The sequence below is a fragment of the Elephas maximus genome, chromosome 1 (genome assembly GCF_024166365.1).
Source record: "Elephas maximus indicus isolate mEleMax1 chromosome 1, mEleMax1 primary haplotype, whole genome shotgun sequence".
Classification (NCBI taxonomy): domain Eukaryota; kingdom Metazoa; phylum Chordata; class Mammalia; order Proboscidea; family Elephantidae; genus Elephas; species Elephas maximus.
In genome coordinates this window covers 213,496,300-213,510,678 of record NC_064819.1, presented here as the reverse complement: position 1 = coordinate 213,510,678, position 14,379 = coordinate 213,496,300, and the positions used below count along the sequence as shown (strand labels likewise).

General features: G+C 40.1%; 1 protein-coding gene across 6 annotated transcripts in view; it reads right to left on the bottom strand.

Moving 5' to 3' along the window:
• Window positions 1-14,379, bottom strand: part of AIG1 (androgen induced 1) — a 293,600-nt gene that overhangs the window by 245,337 nt on the left and 33,884 nt on the right. For all 6 annotated transcript variants that reach the window (XM_049902506.1, XM_049902548.1, XM_049902516.1 and 3 more), the window contains exon 2: window positions 1,238-1,393. In XM_049902506.1, coding sequence (XP_049758463.1) covers window positions 1,238-1,393 — 156 coding nt within the window. The remainder of the gene's footprint in view (window positions 1-1,237; window positions 1,394-14,379) is intronic.

Sequence of the window (14,379 nt, the reverse complement as noted above, 5' to 3'; positions counted from 1 at the left end):
TCCAATCTAAGCAAAGATGAGGGGATGAGAAGTGTGACCAGATTATAATGCTTCCCTGGCTCTCTTATTGTTCTTAGGAGCTAAGAACTATTTCATCCAAAAAAAATCACAACCCAGTACATAGACAAAGCACTTCAGTGACAATGGGTGCCTATTTATTCCCCCACTTGGTATTAGAGTCATCACGTAGAGGTCTCTGCCAGCAAGTATGAATAAGCGTCATCGGATGACTTTAAAATACACGTTTCTGTCTTTCCCTATATTGGACCTTGGACTTTGGTGCATATGCTATCTCTGGTCACTTCGGCTCCTGTTTCTCAAAAAAATCCAGCTGGCAAACAAAAGATTTGAACTCGAATTAGGTAACAGACTTTTACTGCCCTCACAATCTGAGGTATGCAAGAGTTCTCTCATTCTTCACCTGGCTGTACCCAGGTGTTATGGACTGAATTATGTCTCCCTAAAATATGTGTTGAAATCCTAAGCCCTGGACCCGTAAATCTGGACATAGCGGTTTCTTTTTTGTTGTGTTAATGTGGTTCTATCAGTGTATATATTAGGTTAGGTAGCTCCTACACCTCATGACTTCTGAGTTATAAAAAGATAGAAAAGACACAGAGACACACACTGGGGGGAAGACAGGTGCCATGTGAGGGTTGTCTACAAGCCAAGGAACCATAGAACACTGGAGGCTACCAATAAGGAAGGAATTGACATGGCTGGCAACCTGATTTGGACTTTAGCCTCCCAAACTGTGAGAAAATAAATTTCTGTTCTTTAAAGCCACCCACTGGTGTTTGTGTTATAGCAGCACTAGATAACTCAGACACTGGGTTAAAAAATCTATAGAATCTCATGGGACACTGGACCTTCAGGACATCATGGTTTATGTGTAGATAATGGATGGTTAACAGATTTGTGAAGGAAGTTGAGCTACGGAGGGAATCTAACTGAAAACAATGAAAATCAATGAAGCCAGAACAGACGTAAACATTAAGTGGCATTTACTTAAGTGATAATAGCTAATGGCACAGTCGGGGAAGTGAAGAAGTATGAGCTAATGCTAATTTCCTCTCTCAAGTTCAGAAATACTAGAATGGTCATAGACCCAAGGACCACAGATTTCAAGTTTGGATTGCATAAGACCTCCTATATATGAACCTCTTTTTTCCCTTGGAAGTCTGAAATAAGATGCAAGATTCTTTTGAAATTAAATGCCCTCCATCATCATACTTACAACACCAACAGGAAAGGCCAGCACAGCCAGCATCCAGTCCCGGAGAGAGATGAGCTTCTTTAACTGCCTTTCTTGCTCTTGGTTCCCACTCCCTCTGGTCAGAAGACTGGAAAGGTCAGTCAGTACACAGATGCCAAAAAAGACAGCCTGGATAACCTGTAGAGAAGCAACAGCCATTATTAGTCAGTAAGACCCAAAGCGCCCCTAGCTGGGGAACACCAAATAAGCTCCATATCTGTAACATATAAAAGAGGATCAGAAGCACATTAAAGGGGTCACCTTACAAAAAAACAAAACTAAACTAAAAATTGATTCAGTTTCCGCTGAGTCAGTTCCAACCCATGGTGACCCCTTGTGTGTCTGGGTAGATCTGTGCTGCATAGGGTTTTCAACAGCTGATTTTTAGAAGTATATCACCAGGCCTTTCTTCCAAGGTGCCTCTGAGTGGGCTTGAACCTCCAATCTTTTGGTTAGCAGCTGACCATGCTAATCATCTGTACCACCCAGAGACCCCATAAATTAAAAAAAGGCTAAGATATTTGCAATTTGACATCGTATGTGAGAAAATGGATCTTATAACACTACTTCCATTTTTGTTCACTCAAGACAAATGTGAAAGTGCACACACACATATCTAAACAGGCCCGGCAGAAAGCAATATCAATTCACAAACTGAAGTTTCCATTAGTTTACAACACTGCATCAAAATCTGTGGGATTATCTAATTAGTGGGAATTATTTTTTTTTATCTAAGAAGTGAAAAGAAAAGGATCAGGGTAGCTGAATAACAAAAAGGACAATTTCATCTGAAGGTGAAGAAATCTTTCCTATGGCTTGAAATTCTTAAATCTGGAAATTTTTCCACCAAAGGAAGTAGTAGAAAGCTTCTAGTCCTTGAGTCATACAGAAATCAACTGAATGTAATAATCAAGACTCCGATACGAAGCAATTTTCTCTTGTCAAACTTGTACTAAATGACCTCCTTGCAGATTTTTGAAAACAAAATCTTTCCAAAGTAATGTCAACTTAGATACGCTATGCCGTTTTCAAAAAAAAAAACACAAAAAACCTACCAGCTGTACACTCCCAAATCAATCACAAACTGAATTGCTTGTATCAGCTGTGTTTTGTTCGGACCCTCACAAACAGTACAGAGCAATTATTTGTGAAATTCCTAAAGTGGGGGGAAAGGTATTGAAGATCCAGAGCTGTGAACGGAGGCAGGCAACATACTGTGAAACAGCTTACCAAAAAAAAAAACCCAAATCCGTTGCTGTCAAGTCGATTCCGACTCATAGTGACCCTATAGGACAGAGTAGAACTGCTCCATAGAGTTTCCAAGGAGCAACCGGTGGATTCGAACTGCTAATCTTTTGGTTAGCAGCCATAGCTCTTAACCACTACACCAACAGGGTTTCCTAAATCATATTAGAGACATTTTATTTGTATTTTTCTATTGCTTATGTGTACCATGCAGTCCATTGCAACTTAAAATTCATCAAGCTAACTGCGAAAAATGTAAAAATTCTACAAAAATGCATAAGTAGATCTTAATCAGGATTACCTTGAAGCATTACTTGGCTCCAGTCATCTTGCAGACTGGAATTTCCAACCCATCAACTCAGCATGACACATATACACACCATCTGGCTTTGAAGTCTTAGCAAGCTGGTTGCTCTTATTATTCTGTATCACACGTAGAAATGAAGCAGTCAACTGTCCCTTATCTCTCTAAGAAATATAAATCAAAACTGATCAGAATTAAAAAAAAAAAAAAAAAACTCTCCAGGATATTTTGGAGTGATTCTAATGTTTGTTCCTCTAGAATGTTCTCTACTGTTTAATTCTTTCTACATCTTCTCACCACCTTCTCAACTTTCCGCTTCAGGAAATCATAGCTGATTTCATGACGATGAAAATGTACCCACCTTCCATTCGTATTTCTCTGTTTTTGAGATGTGAGTGGTTTAGATTAAATTCACATAGTATTATTTCCCTTTGTTCTCTGGAATGCACTCAACTGTTACAATTCTCTGTTTATGTTATAAAGCAAATTCATTCAACTTCTCCCATTTATTCCCCAAAATATATCATATAGTTTATTCAGAATAGGTTTTATTTCATTCTATTAGATCCCCTGCAATATCCAAAATTAAATGTAATTGCATTAAAGCTATAGTGTATAATATCAGATTATGTCATTAATTAGTTGGTAACTTTTATATTTTAGCCTAACTGGCTGTCTTTCTTCAGACAAGACCCAAGTATGTACCAAAGTAGGAAAATTAGCACATTAAGTAACGAATAAAATAGTTATTTATATGAATTCAAAAATGGTCACAGTTCAGCTGCCTTTACTAAATTGACCCCTTCGAGTAAGTTTTCCAATGGCTGGTATCTACAGTGTACCAGCTCTTGATTATGTTTACTTTTCTTAAGATTAACTGTAAAGTACACCATAATGTTTACCTTGAAGATTGTGCATATTTAAAAGTTAATTTTAGACATGGTAGACAGAAGAAACAAGACGACAGAACTCTGAAGGGTGGGAATGGAAATTAGAATGACATGGATTATGGAATGAAGGAAAACTGTAGAGAGAACAGATGGAACGAAGGCAGTGAGATTTATAGTTGTCATAAGCAAAGGCCTGGAGGGGTCCTCCATATGAGGATTAGAGCATTAATTAAAGAGAAAATGATAAGGAAACAAAAAATATGAAAAATCTACCTGGACCCTCTCCTAATTAGAGAATATAAAGTATAATTTAATCTTTAATAAACTTAAATGTAATTCATAAAAGTAGTTTCATATATATATATATATATATATATATATATATATATATATATATATATATATATATGGAAGCCATGGTGGTGTAGTGGTTAAGTGCTCTGCTGCTATCCGAAAGGTCAGCGGTTTGAACCCACCAGTTGCTCTTCGGGAGAAAGGTGGCGGTCTGCTTCTGTAAAGATTTAGAGCCTTGGAAACCCTATGGGGCAGTTCTACTCTGTCATATAGGGTCACTATGAGTCGGAATCAGGTTTGGTTACATATATATACACACACGCACATACGAAAACATGTATGTGTGTATGAGGAGCCCTGGTGGTGCAGTGGTTAAGAGTTATGGTTGCTAACCAAAGAGTTGGCAGTTTGAATCCACCAGCTGCTCCTTGGAAACCCTACAGGGCAGTTCTACTCTGTCCTATAGGATCACTATGAGTCAGAATCAACTCGACAGCAATAGGTTTTTTTTTTTTTATGGTATATGTATATGTGTGTGTATACATATATATACACACACATATAAATACATGTATATACACACACACAAGTGAGTACGCATATGCATGTATATGTATCTAATTTCTCCCATGTAGAAAGGTAACACATTTGGAGGAATGGTATGAGCTTGAGGCCTTCCTGTGACTCCCCTATAGTCATGTACCACATCACACTGTACAGCATAAAAAGCTATTTTGTTTTCGGTTCATAAAACCTTCAGTGCAGTTCTTAGCGGAACCCAACCCATGGCAATATATGTTCAATAAAGAGTGAATGTGGCTGAAGGAGTTAAACAACAGGTGGAAAGAATATAAGATTAGTAAAACAACAATGTCATGAAACAGTCTTCAAGGGATTTCCCTCCATTCCACAAATATCTTACTTTTTAATAGTGCACTAATCCTCCCTGTTATCGAGATTATGGGCAAATGCCAAAGGTCTTTCAGCACCATGAGACAGTGACTCAGATATGAATGCAGAAGACTGGATTCTGCAAGGATTTCCTCTGTGTTTGTTTCCAGTGACTTCCTTGCCTGAGATATCTGAACATCCCAGAACAATTCTCCCACCATGGAAGTCCAAGATCAGTTACATGTTTGAATGCTACTCTGTATAGAAATGAATGCATTTAGAAGTACCACAGGCTCACTGTGCCTCCCTCATCCACCGAGACAATATCCATCAGACGTACCACGTGGTGAATTAGCCCTTACTACTCTTGGGGGAGGGGGGCAACCTGGACAAGCAAATATGGTTCACTCAAGCTAATGACTGCAACACTATTTTTTCTAAATTTGTCATTTAAGTGATGAGCTTTAGGCCCAAGCCTTTTCAATGACCCTTCACCGCAAACATTTGTGAAGAGATGGACGAGCTGCATCATCAAGCTGGTGGTTTCAGAATGTGATTTAGAATCCATGCCCATGTGCACAGACATTTACCTCATACTGCTCTATCTCATTACTGAATCGATGAAGTAAGCCATAAGTCACTACTGGCAAGCAATCCTTTCAGACAGGAAAAAAAAGAAATAAGCTTTTCAGTCAGAAATAATGCACTTAGATAAGCTGCTTTGGGAAGGAGGGCTTGTCAACCAAACTCATTACAGTATCACATAATCGTTTTCCATACATGATTAGCAAGAAGAACAGTCATCTAAAGAAGGCATTGGATATGCTTCACAAAGTAATGGGTACAATCATGCCATGTTCCATCAACAAACTGGTAAGAGTACAGCAGGGACTTTTCCAGAGACTCCATTCTCTGGAAAGAATGGAGAACTAATAATGGTAAAAAAAATTCCCCCTGGGGGTTCTGACTGAGCTTTGACAGCTACATGGTGGGGCCTATACTGATAGTGTGAGTTACTCAAAAATTGTGTAGGCTTAAAGTTGTTTTTTTTTTTTTTTTTAACTATTAATATTTGTGTGAATCCTTTTTAAACACTGAACTAAACATACCATCAGTTTATTTGTTATGGATTGAATTGTGTCCACCAAAAATGTGTGTCAACTTGCCTAGGCCATGATTCTCAGTATTGTGTGGTTGTCCACCATTTTGTGATCTGATGTAATTATCATATGTGTTGTAAATACTAACTTCTATGATGTTAATGAGGCAAGCTTAGAGGCAGTTACATTAATGAGCAGGACACAATCTACAGGATTAGGCTGTATCTTGAGTCAATCTCTTTTGAGGTATAAAAGACGGAAGTGAACAGAGAAGAGAGGGGCCTCATTACCACCAAGAAAGAGGAAGCAGGAACAGAACACATCCTGTGCACTTGGAGTCTCTGTGCTGAAAAGCACCTAGACCAGGGGAAGATTGATAAAAAGGACCTTTCCCCAAAGCCAACAGAGAGAGAAAGCCTTCTCCTGGAGCTGGTGTCCTGAATTCAGACTTCTAGCTTCCTAAAATGTGAGAGAATAAACTTCTGTTTGTTAAATCTATCCACTTGTGGTATGGCTTTAGATAACTAGATAACTAAGCAGCACTAAATAGCTAAGACAGCATTTCATATCAGGAGTGGGGTGCTGCTCTAACAGATACCTACAATGTGGAAGAGGTTTTGGAATTCAGTAATGGGCAGATGCTGGAAGAGTTTTAAGAGGCCTAATAGTAAAAAGCTTAGGTTGCCTTAAAGAGACTGTTGGCAGAATTATGTACATAAAAGGCAATTCTGACGAGGGCTAAGAATGAAGTGAGGAGAGCTGTAACAACAGAGATGGAAAAGGCCAGCTGTAACACCAGAGAAGCCGCAGCAGAGAAATGGCAACAGCAGACCAAGGAGACCTGTGTGAGAAAGTGTGGGAGCCAATCCATGGAATGAGAGCTAAGTGCTTTCCAGCAGGAGGCTTCCTAGTGGTATGGGATGCTTCCAGGGATTTATGGAGCTAGGCGGACCTAGGCGGGGCGACGCATGGAGCGAGAGAGCTCAGTGCCTTCAGGCTGAGGTTTACTGGCAGAGCGGGTATCTCCAGGCACTTATCGGCAGAGCTAAAGAGCTTTGTAACACATGCTCAAGCAGGGCAGAGGCCAGGCCAGCCCAAGAGGCCCAAGGAGCTGAAAGGCCAAGGAACTAGGAAGCAGAAGCTAAAGAGACAAGGAGCACAGGAAGCAGAGCTGTCTCAGTCTTGAAGGCTGGGCCACATCTTCTGGGGTCTCAAATGGTGGAACTAAAGCCTGCTGGGTTTCAAAGGGTGGGGCCACAGGCTCCTAGATTTCAAAAAGTCAGGTCTTCACAAACTCGGTTCCGGAGTGCAGGGCTGCTGTTCACACGTGTCAGGGTGATGAGGCCAGATCCACCGGCCAAAGCTGAAGAGGTGAGGCTGCCATGCCCAAAGGGCAGAAGTATGGCCTGCCAGGGGCCGTGGGGGTAGGGTTGCCACTGAGACGGACTAGGAGAATGGGACTGCCCAAATCTGAGGGAGCAGACTTACTGTCCCAGTGGGTCTGGAAAGAGGAGCCAAAGCTCAGGGTAGAGGGGCCTCCACCCAGAATCCAGACAGTGTGCCCAACACCCAGAGTCTGGAGAGTAGGCCCATTGTCTAAATGGTCTCAGAGAACAGAGGATTATTTTCAAGCCTTGAGAGCTAAGGTAATATGTTCTGCTGGATTCTGGACTTGCTTGGTGCCTGTTATCCCTTCTTTCCCTCCAATTTCCCCCATTTGTAATGGAAATGTCTACCTTGTGCCTGTTCCACCATTGTACCTTGGAAGCAGATAACTTGTATTCTAGATTTCACAGGTGAAGAGGAATTTTGCCCCAGGATGGAATTTGCACTTGGAGTTGATTTAAGACTTTTGGGACGATATTATGTGGTGAATGTGTTTTACACATGGCAAGGATGTGAATGTTGGGGGGACCAAAGGATGGAAAGAATACAACCTTCCTAACATTATAAAATGTATTATACGCTACAAATTTTTACTCACAGTAACAATTTACCTCAGTAGAGGATGATTTAAGTACCCAAAATAATCATTAAAGAACTAGATAAATTTGAAACTTAAATAAAGGAATTTGATCCGAATTAGGATCAGATCAGATCAGAACTTAACTGATGAGATGATATAGAATCAGATAATCATATATGCTATGCACAATCTACATATAATCAACTAAATTACGTGTATTAAGAGCATATATATGCAGGTGAAATTGTGTTGATAAAGTAAATTACAAAGGCATAGTCCCTGTGTGTGCTTAGAGGCTGCTATTTTAAATATTTATAAATATATTGATTATGGTCTACCATTGAGTCTACATGAAGGCTATGCTTATGCAATTGCAAATAAATACTTGGCAGAGAACTGAACAGTTAAAATAATCATGGTGGTATTTCTCTATTTCTAAATGCTGACTTCTGCCTTCCAAAATAGGATCTTCAGGACAAAAGCTTCCAATAAGTTCTTACTCATTATCAGACAATATTGCTATTATTAACTCAAACTGGTCATTGTTTTGCCATATTAACTTTTCTAATATACCATTTTGGAGTTAACTGGTATAAAAACCCATATAAAAACCGATTATGACTCATAGTGACGCCGCTATAGCACAGAGTAGAACTGCCCCATAGAGTTTCCAAGGAGCGCCTGGTGGATTCGAACTGCCGACATCTTTGGTTGGCAACCGTAGCTCTTAACCAGTGTACCACCAGGGTTTCCTAATTGGTATACAGCCTAAAAATAAAATAAAATGAACCATTCTTTACATTTATTTGGTCTGCTATTTCATCTACGAACCCATAATATTCACCTCTAGATGAGTCAGAATCGACTCGACGGCACTGGGTGGGTTAGAGTAAGAGTATTTATACAAGCCCAAAGTCCTTGTACTTTGACAAAGTATGAAGCTATTGCTAGAAGTGTCCAACCACCAAACTTGAGTGGCAACAATGCTAGTGGGACTATATATTAGTTCAATTACTTTGGAAAATAATGGCATTATCTAATAAAGTTGAAGATGTGTATACCTATGAACAGTCTTAAGTACGCCTCCTGATATCTAGAATATAGGACTTGGAGTGGGAACGGAGTTAAGTATATGCTTCAACCCTTTAGACTAGCATGAAATTACAAGAAGAATAAGAAAGAGGAGGAGGAGAACAAGAGCAACATGGAGGAGAAGGAGAGGAAGGAGGTGATGAGGAGGAGGAGAAGTGGTCCAGTTATTTATTACATAAGGAACTAAGAAATACATCTAGTTCAAGAAAACAAAATAAATACTGCCATTCTTTTCTTAAGCTAAGTTTCTATTAAGGAACAACTTTTTCTTATAGATTGAAAGTAGTTTAATAGATATAATTTTGAGTCATAACTAAAGTGTAACATGATTTTCTTCTACTTTAAAGACAGGGACATTTAGAACAATGAACTGTAAATTTATGTTAGGTTTTAGAATAGACTTTCTTAATCTTTTTAAAAAACGGGAAGTTTGATATAAAGAAATCATTAAGCTATGGTAGGAGAGCAAATATAAGATGTAAAGAGAACTCTAAAAGGTGGCCTAGGGCTCAAAGGACAGCACCAGAGGAGAAAAAACTTGAAGGGAACTCCTCCCCAAGAAGGAGCTTCAGCCCTCATTGCAAAAGTGTGGTTGCAGCCTACTGGATGGCAAAGAAGTTTTCTGGGCTCCCTGGGTCATATCTGGTTCACAGCCACTGGGTAAGCAGAAAGCATCCCTCCTAGGTGCAGGAGAGCAGCCACTGATGGGCAGATACACAGAAGTCATGGTACCACTGTGGGCAGGAGGTCTGGAGTGTGTGGTGTCCTTGTTGGGTAGGGTCACAAGGCCTGAATGGAGCTGTGAGGTCACTCAGGGGCTGCACATTCTGCGTGTGTGGCTAGGGCAGAGCAATACTAGATGTCTTCATACTCACACCACTGACCAATGGTGCAGCAGGCAGACAGCAAAAGGAGTCCTTTCCCCCTGCTATGTCCTTCAATGCCCTCTATTAAGAAAGAGCAATATCATCCTCACTGTTAAGAAGAAATACTTAAAATGTCCAGTCCATTATCTAAGAGCAGGTATTGAAGGGTAAATTCGGAGCAGAGAGGCAATCTGTATTATTTCATTGAATTCACCATGACTGCATTATTTTTTGTGTATCTATTTTTTTTTATATATTTTTTAAATAATTTTTATTGTGCTTTAAGTGAAAGTTTACAAATCAAGTCAGTCTGTCACATGTAAGCTTATATACACCTTACTACATACTCCTATTTACTCTCCCCCTAATGAGTCAGCCCGCTCCCTCCTTCCAGTCTCTCCTTTCGTGACTGTTTTGCCAGTTTCTAACCCCCTCTACCCTCCTATCTCCCCTCCAGACAGGAAATGCCAACACAGTCTCAAGTGTCCACCTGATACACGTAGCTCACTCTTCATCAGCATCTCTCTCCAACCCACAGTCCAGTACCTTCCATGTCTGATGAGTTGTCTTCGGGAATGGTTCCTGCCCTGGGCCAACAGAAGGTTTGGGGACCATGACTGCCGGGATTCTTCTAGTCTCAGTCAGACCATCAAGTCTGGTCTTTTTATGAGAATTTGGGGTCTGCATCCCACTGTTCTCCTGCTCCCTCAAGGGTTCTCTGTTGTGCTCCCTGTCAGGGCAGTCACTGGTTATGGCCAGGCACCATCTAGTTTTTCTGGTCTCAGGATGATGTAAGTCTCTAGTTCATGTGGCCCTTTCTGTCTCTTGGGCTCATAGTTATCATGTGACCTTGGTGTTCTTCATTCTCCTTTGATCCAGGTGGGTTGAGACCAATTGATGCATCTTAGATGGCTGCTTGTTAGCATTTAAGACCCCAGATGCCACACTTCAAAGTGGGATGCAGAATGTTTTCATAATAGAATTTATTTTGCCAATTGACTTGGAAGTCCCCTTAAGCCATAGTCCCCAAACCCCCACCCTTGCTCCACTGACCTTCAAAGCATTCAGTTTATCCCAGAAACTTCTTTGCTTTTGGTCCAGTCCAGTTGAGCTGACCTTCCATGTATTGAGTATTGTCCTTCCCTTCACCTAAAGTAGTTCTTATCTACTAACTAATCAGTAAAAAACCCTCTCCCACCCTCCCCCACCTTGTAACCACAAAAGAATGTGTTCTTTTCAGTTTATACTATTTCTCAAGATCTTATAATAGTGGTCTTATACAATATTTGTCCTTTTGCAACTGACTAATTTCACTCAGCATAATGCCTTCCAGGTTCCTCCATGTTATGAAATGTTTCACAGATTCGTCACTGTTCTTTATCGATGCGTAGTATTCCATTGTGTGAATATACCATAATTTATTTAACCATTCATCCGTTGATGGACACCTTGGTTGCTTCAAGCTTTTTGCTGTTGTAAACAGAGCTGCAATAAACATGGGTACGCATGTATCTGTTCGTGTAAAGGCTCTTATTTCTCTAGGGTATATTCCGCGGAGTGGGATATCTGGGTTGTATGGTAGTTCTATTTCTAACTATTTGTTTATTTTTATTGTGGTGAAAATATACACAACAAAACACTGGCCAACTTAACAATTTCTACATGTATAATTCAGCGACATTGATTACATTTTCATGGTGTGCAATCGTTATCACTATCCTTTTCCAAATCATTGCTGTTGTTACTGTTGTGTGCCCTAGAGCCAATTCTGACTCATAGTAACCCCACGTGACAGAGTAGAATTGTCCATAATGTTTTCTTGGCTGCAATCTTTACGGGAGTAGATCGCCAGGTCTTCTCCCGCAGAGCCACTGGGTGGGTTTCAACCACCTTTGTGCCACCAGGGCTCTTTTTCCAAATCATTTCACCACCATTAATATAAACTCAATTATCCCTAAGCAAAAACTTCCTCTTTCCCCCTCCCTCCTACTCCTGGTAACCACTAACCATCTTTGGTTTTTATATATTTGCTTATTTCACTTAAGTGAGATCATACAGTATTTGTCCTTTGCGACTGACTTATTTTGCTCAGGGTGTTTTCAAGGTTCATCCATGTTGTGGCATGCATCAGGGCTTCATTTCTCTTTATGGCTGAGTATGCATTAATTTTTAATAGGTATTTCAGTTATTCTTATGAGATGCAGAAGAATCAATGAAAAATATACATCTTTAAAAATATTTCAGACCGACAATCTCCTGACTTTTGTCCATTTAATTAGTTTCTGAAGCTGATAGAGACATTATCTTAACACTTAACATTATCTTAACACTTAATATATGGTAGAAAAATCAAAGTGGTCCAATTTGCTACTAATTTGTTATAACTGTGTTAGAGAAGGCTGAAGTGAATGGCCAAAACTCAATTTTAAATGCGTGCTGAAAATCAGCCAATCTTTACCATGCCTTTTCTGTTCATACCGGAACTGTCTGTAATGAAAAAAAATAGGAAATAATTTTCATGCGCACAGACTGAACAATGGATAAATAGAAGTATTAAAAGAATATCATACAGCAGTGAAACAAATTGTCTTAAGTTACATGTATCAGCATGGATGAATCAAACAAGCATAATGTTCAACAATAAAAGCAAGTTACAGAGAACTGAACAATCATGATACCACTTACATGAAGTTTTAAATGAAATGCCAAATAGGTACCTGAAACTTTTTTTTCTTTTTCAGTTGCTGTCAAGTTGATTCCAATTCATGGTGACCCTATGTGTGCAGAGTAGAACTGCACTTCATAGGGTTTTCAAGGTTGTGACCTTTCAGAATTACATTACCAGGCCCTTCTTATGAGGCACCTTTGGGTAGACTTGAACTGCCAACATTTTGGTTAGTAGCCCTGAGCTTAACCATTTGCACCACCTAGGGACTACTATCTCAAACTCGAGAGATCCAAAATTGAAGTCCTCATGTTCCCAACAAATCTGCTTCTCCCATAGTGACCCTCATTTCAGTTGATGGCCACTCCAACCTTATAGTTATGCAGTCCCAAAAGCTTCCTAATATAATTCATTAACAAATCCTGTTGGCTCTATCTTAAATAATCTTCTGAATCTGACACTTTGTGCCACTTCTACTACTACCTCACTGGTTCAAGCCACCACCATCTCTTACTTGAATGGTTGTCCTCCATCTGGTCACCCTACTTTTCTGCTTCCCTTCAACTTATGCTATACAGCAATTGGAGTGATGCTGTCAAAAGTCATATTGTGTCACTCTGCTCAAAATCCTCCAATCATTTCCTGTCTCATGCCTAATAAAAGCCAAAGTCCTTGACCACATGTCCCAAGGGCCCTCCTCTGTCCCTACCATTAGCCCTCTCACTCACTCTGCTCCGGTCCCACTGGTCTCCCAGGTTGGGACCTTTGTACTTGCTATTTCTCAAGTTACTCCCTCACTTCCTTCAGATCCTCATTCAAACTCCAGCTGGTGGTGAGACTTTCCCATCACGCTCCCTAAAATTGGAACTCCTCCCTAACATTCCTAACTCATCTTTCTTGACTTTTTTTTTCTTCACCAGAGCAGTTTTTATACCTTCACCCCTGCACTAGAATCTAAGCTACATGAGGGCAGGCGCTTTTGTATATTTTCTTCACTGCTAAGTCCCTGGCAGACAATAAATATTCACCAGATCAATGAGTGAATAACTGAATTTTAAGTCTTCTCATTTTCTTTCTTAGAAAACAGGGCCCTGCCTTGCTCAAAGTCATTCAGCAAATATGTTTTGAAGCCTGAATGTGAACCAACATCCTTTGACTTAAATCTCACACTCTTTTCTACCACACATTCTTATCATCTTATACACTCCACATTCTTATCATCTGAGAAGCTGAGCCTGGCTTTATCATTACTTTCAATCCCAAATATCTACCAGTGAATGACTCATAGGAAGAGCTCAATAAATGATCTCTAAGGATAATTTTTTTTTTTAAGGATAGAAGGAGCCCTGGTGGCATAGTGGTTAAGAGCTCAGCTGCTAACCAAAAGGCCGGCAGTTCAAATCCACAAGCCACCAGTGGATTTGAATTGCCAACCTTTTGGTTAGCAGCCGTAGCTCTTAATCACTGCACCACCAGGGCTCCGTTGTTGTTGTCAAGTACCATCAAGATGGTTCTGACTCATAGTGACCTTATGCTCAACAGAATGCTGACCCTATGTTCAACACTGCCCAGTCCTGTGCCATCCTCACAATCATTGCTATGTTTGAGCTCACTGTTGCACCCACTGTGTCAATCCATTTCATTGAGGGTTTTCCTCTTTTTCCTTGACCCTCAACGTTACCAAGCATGATGTCCTTCTCCAGGGACTGGTCTCTCCTAATAACATGTCCAAAGTACATGAGATGAAGTCTTGCCATCCTCACTTCTAAGGAGCACTCTGGCTGTACTTCTTCCAAGACAGACTTGTTGAT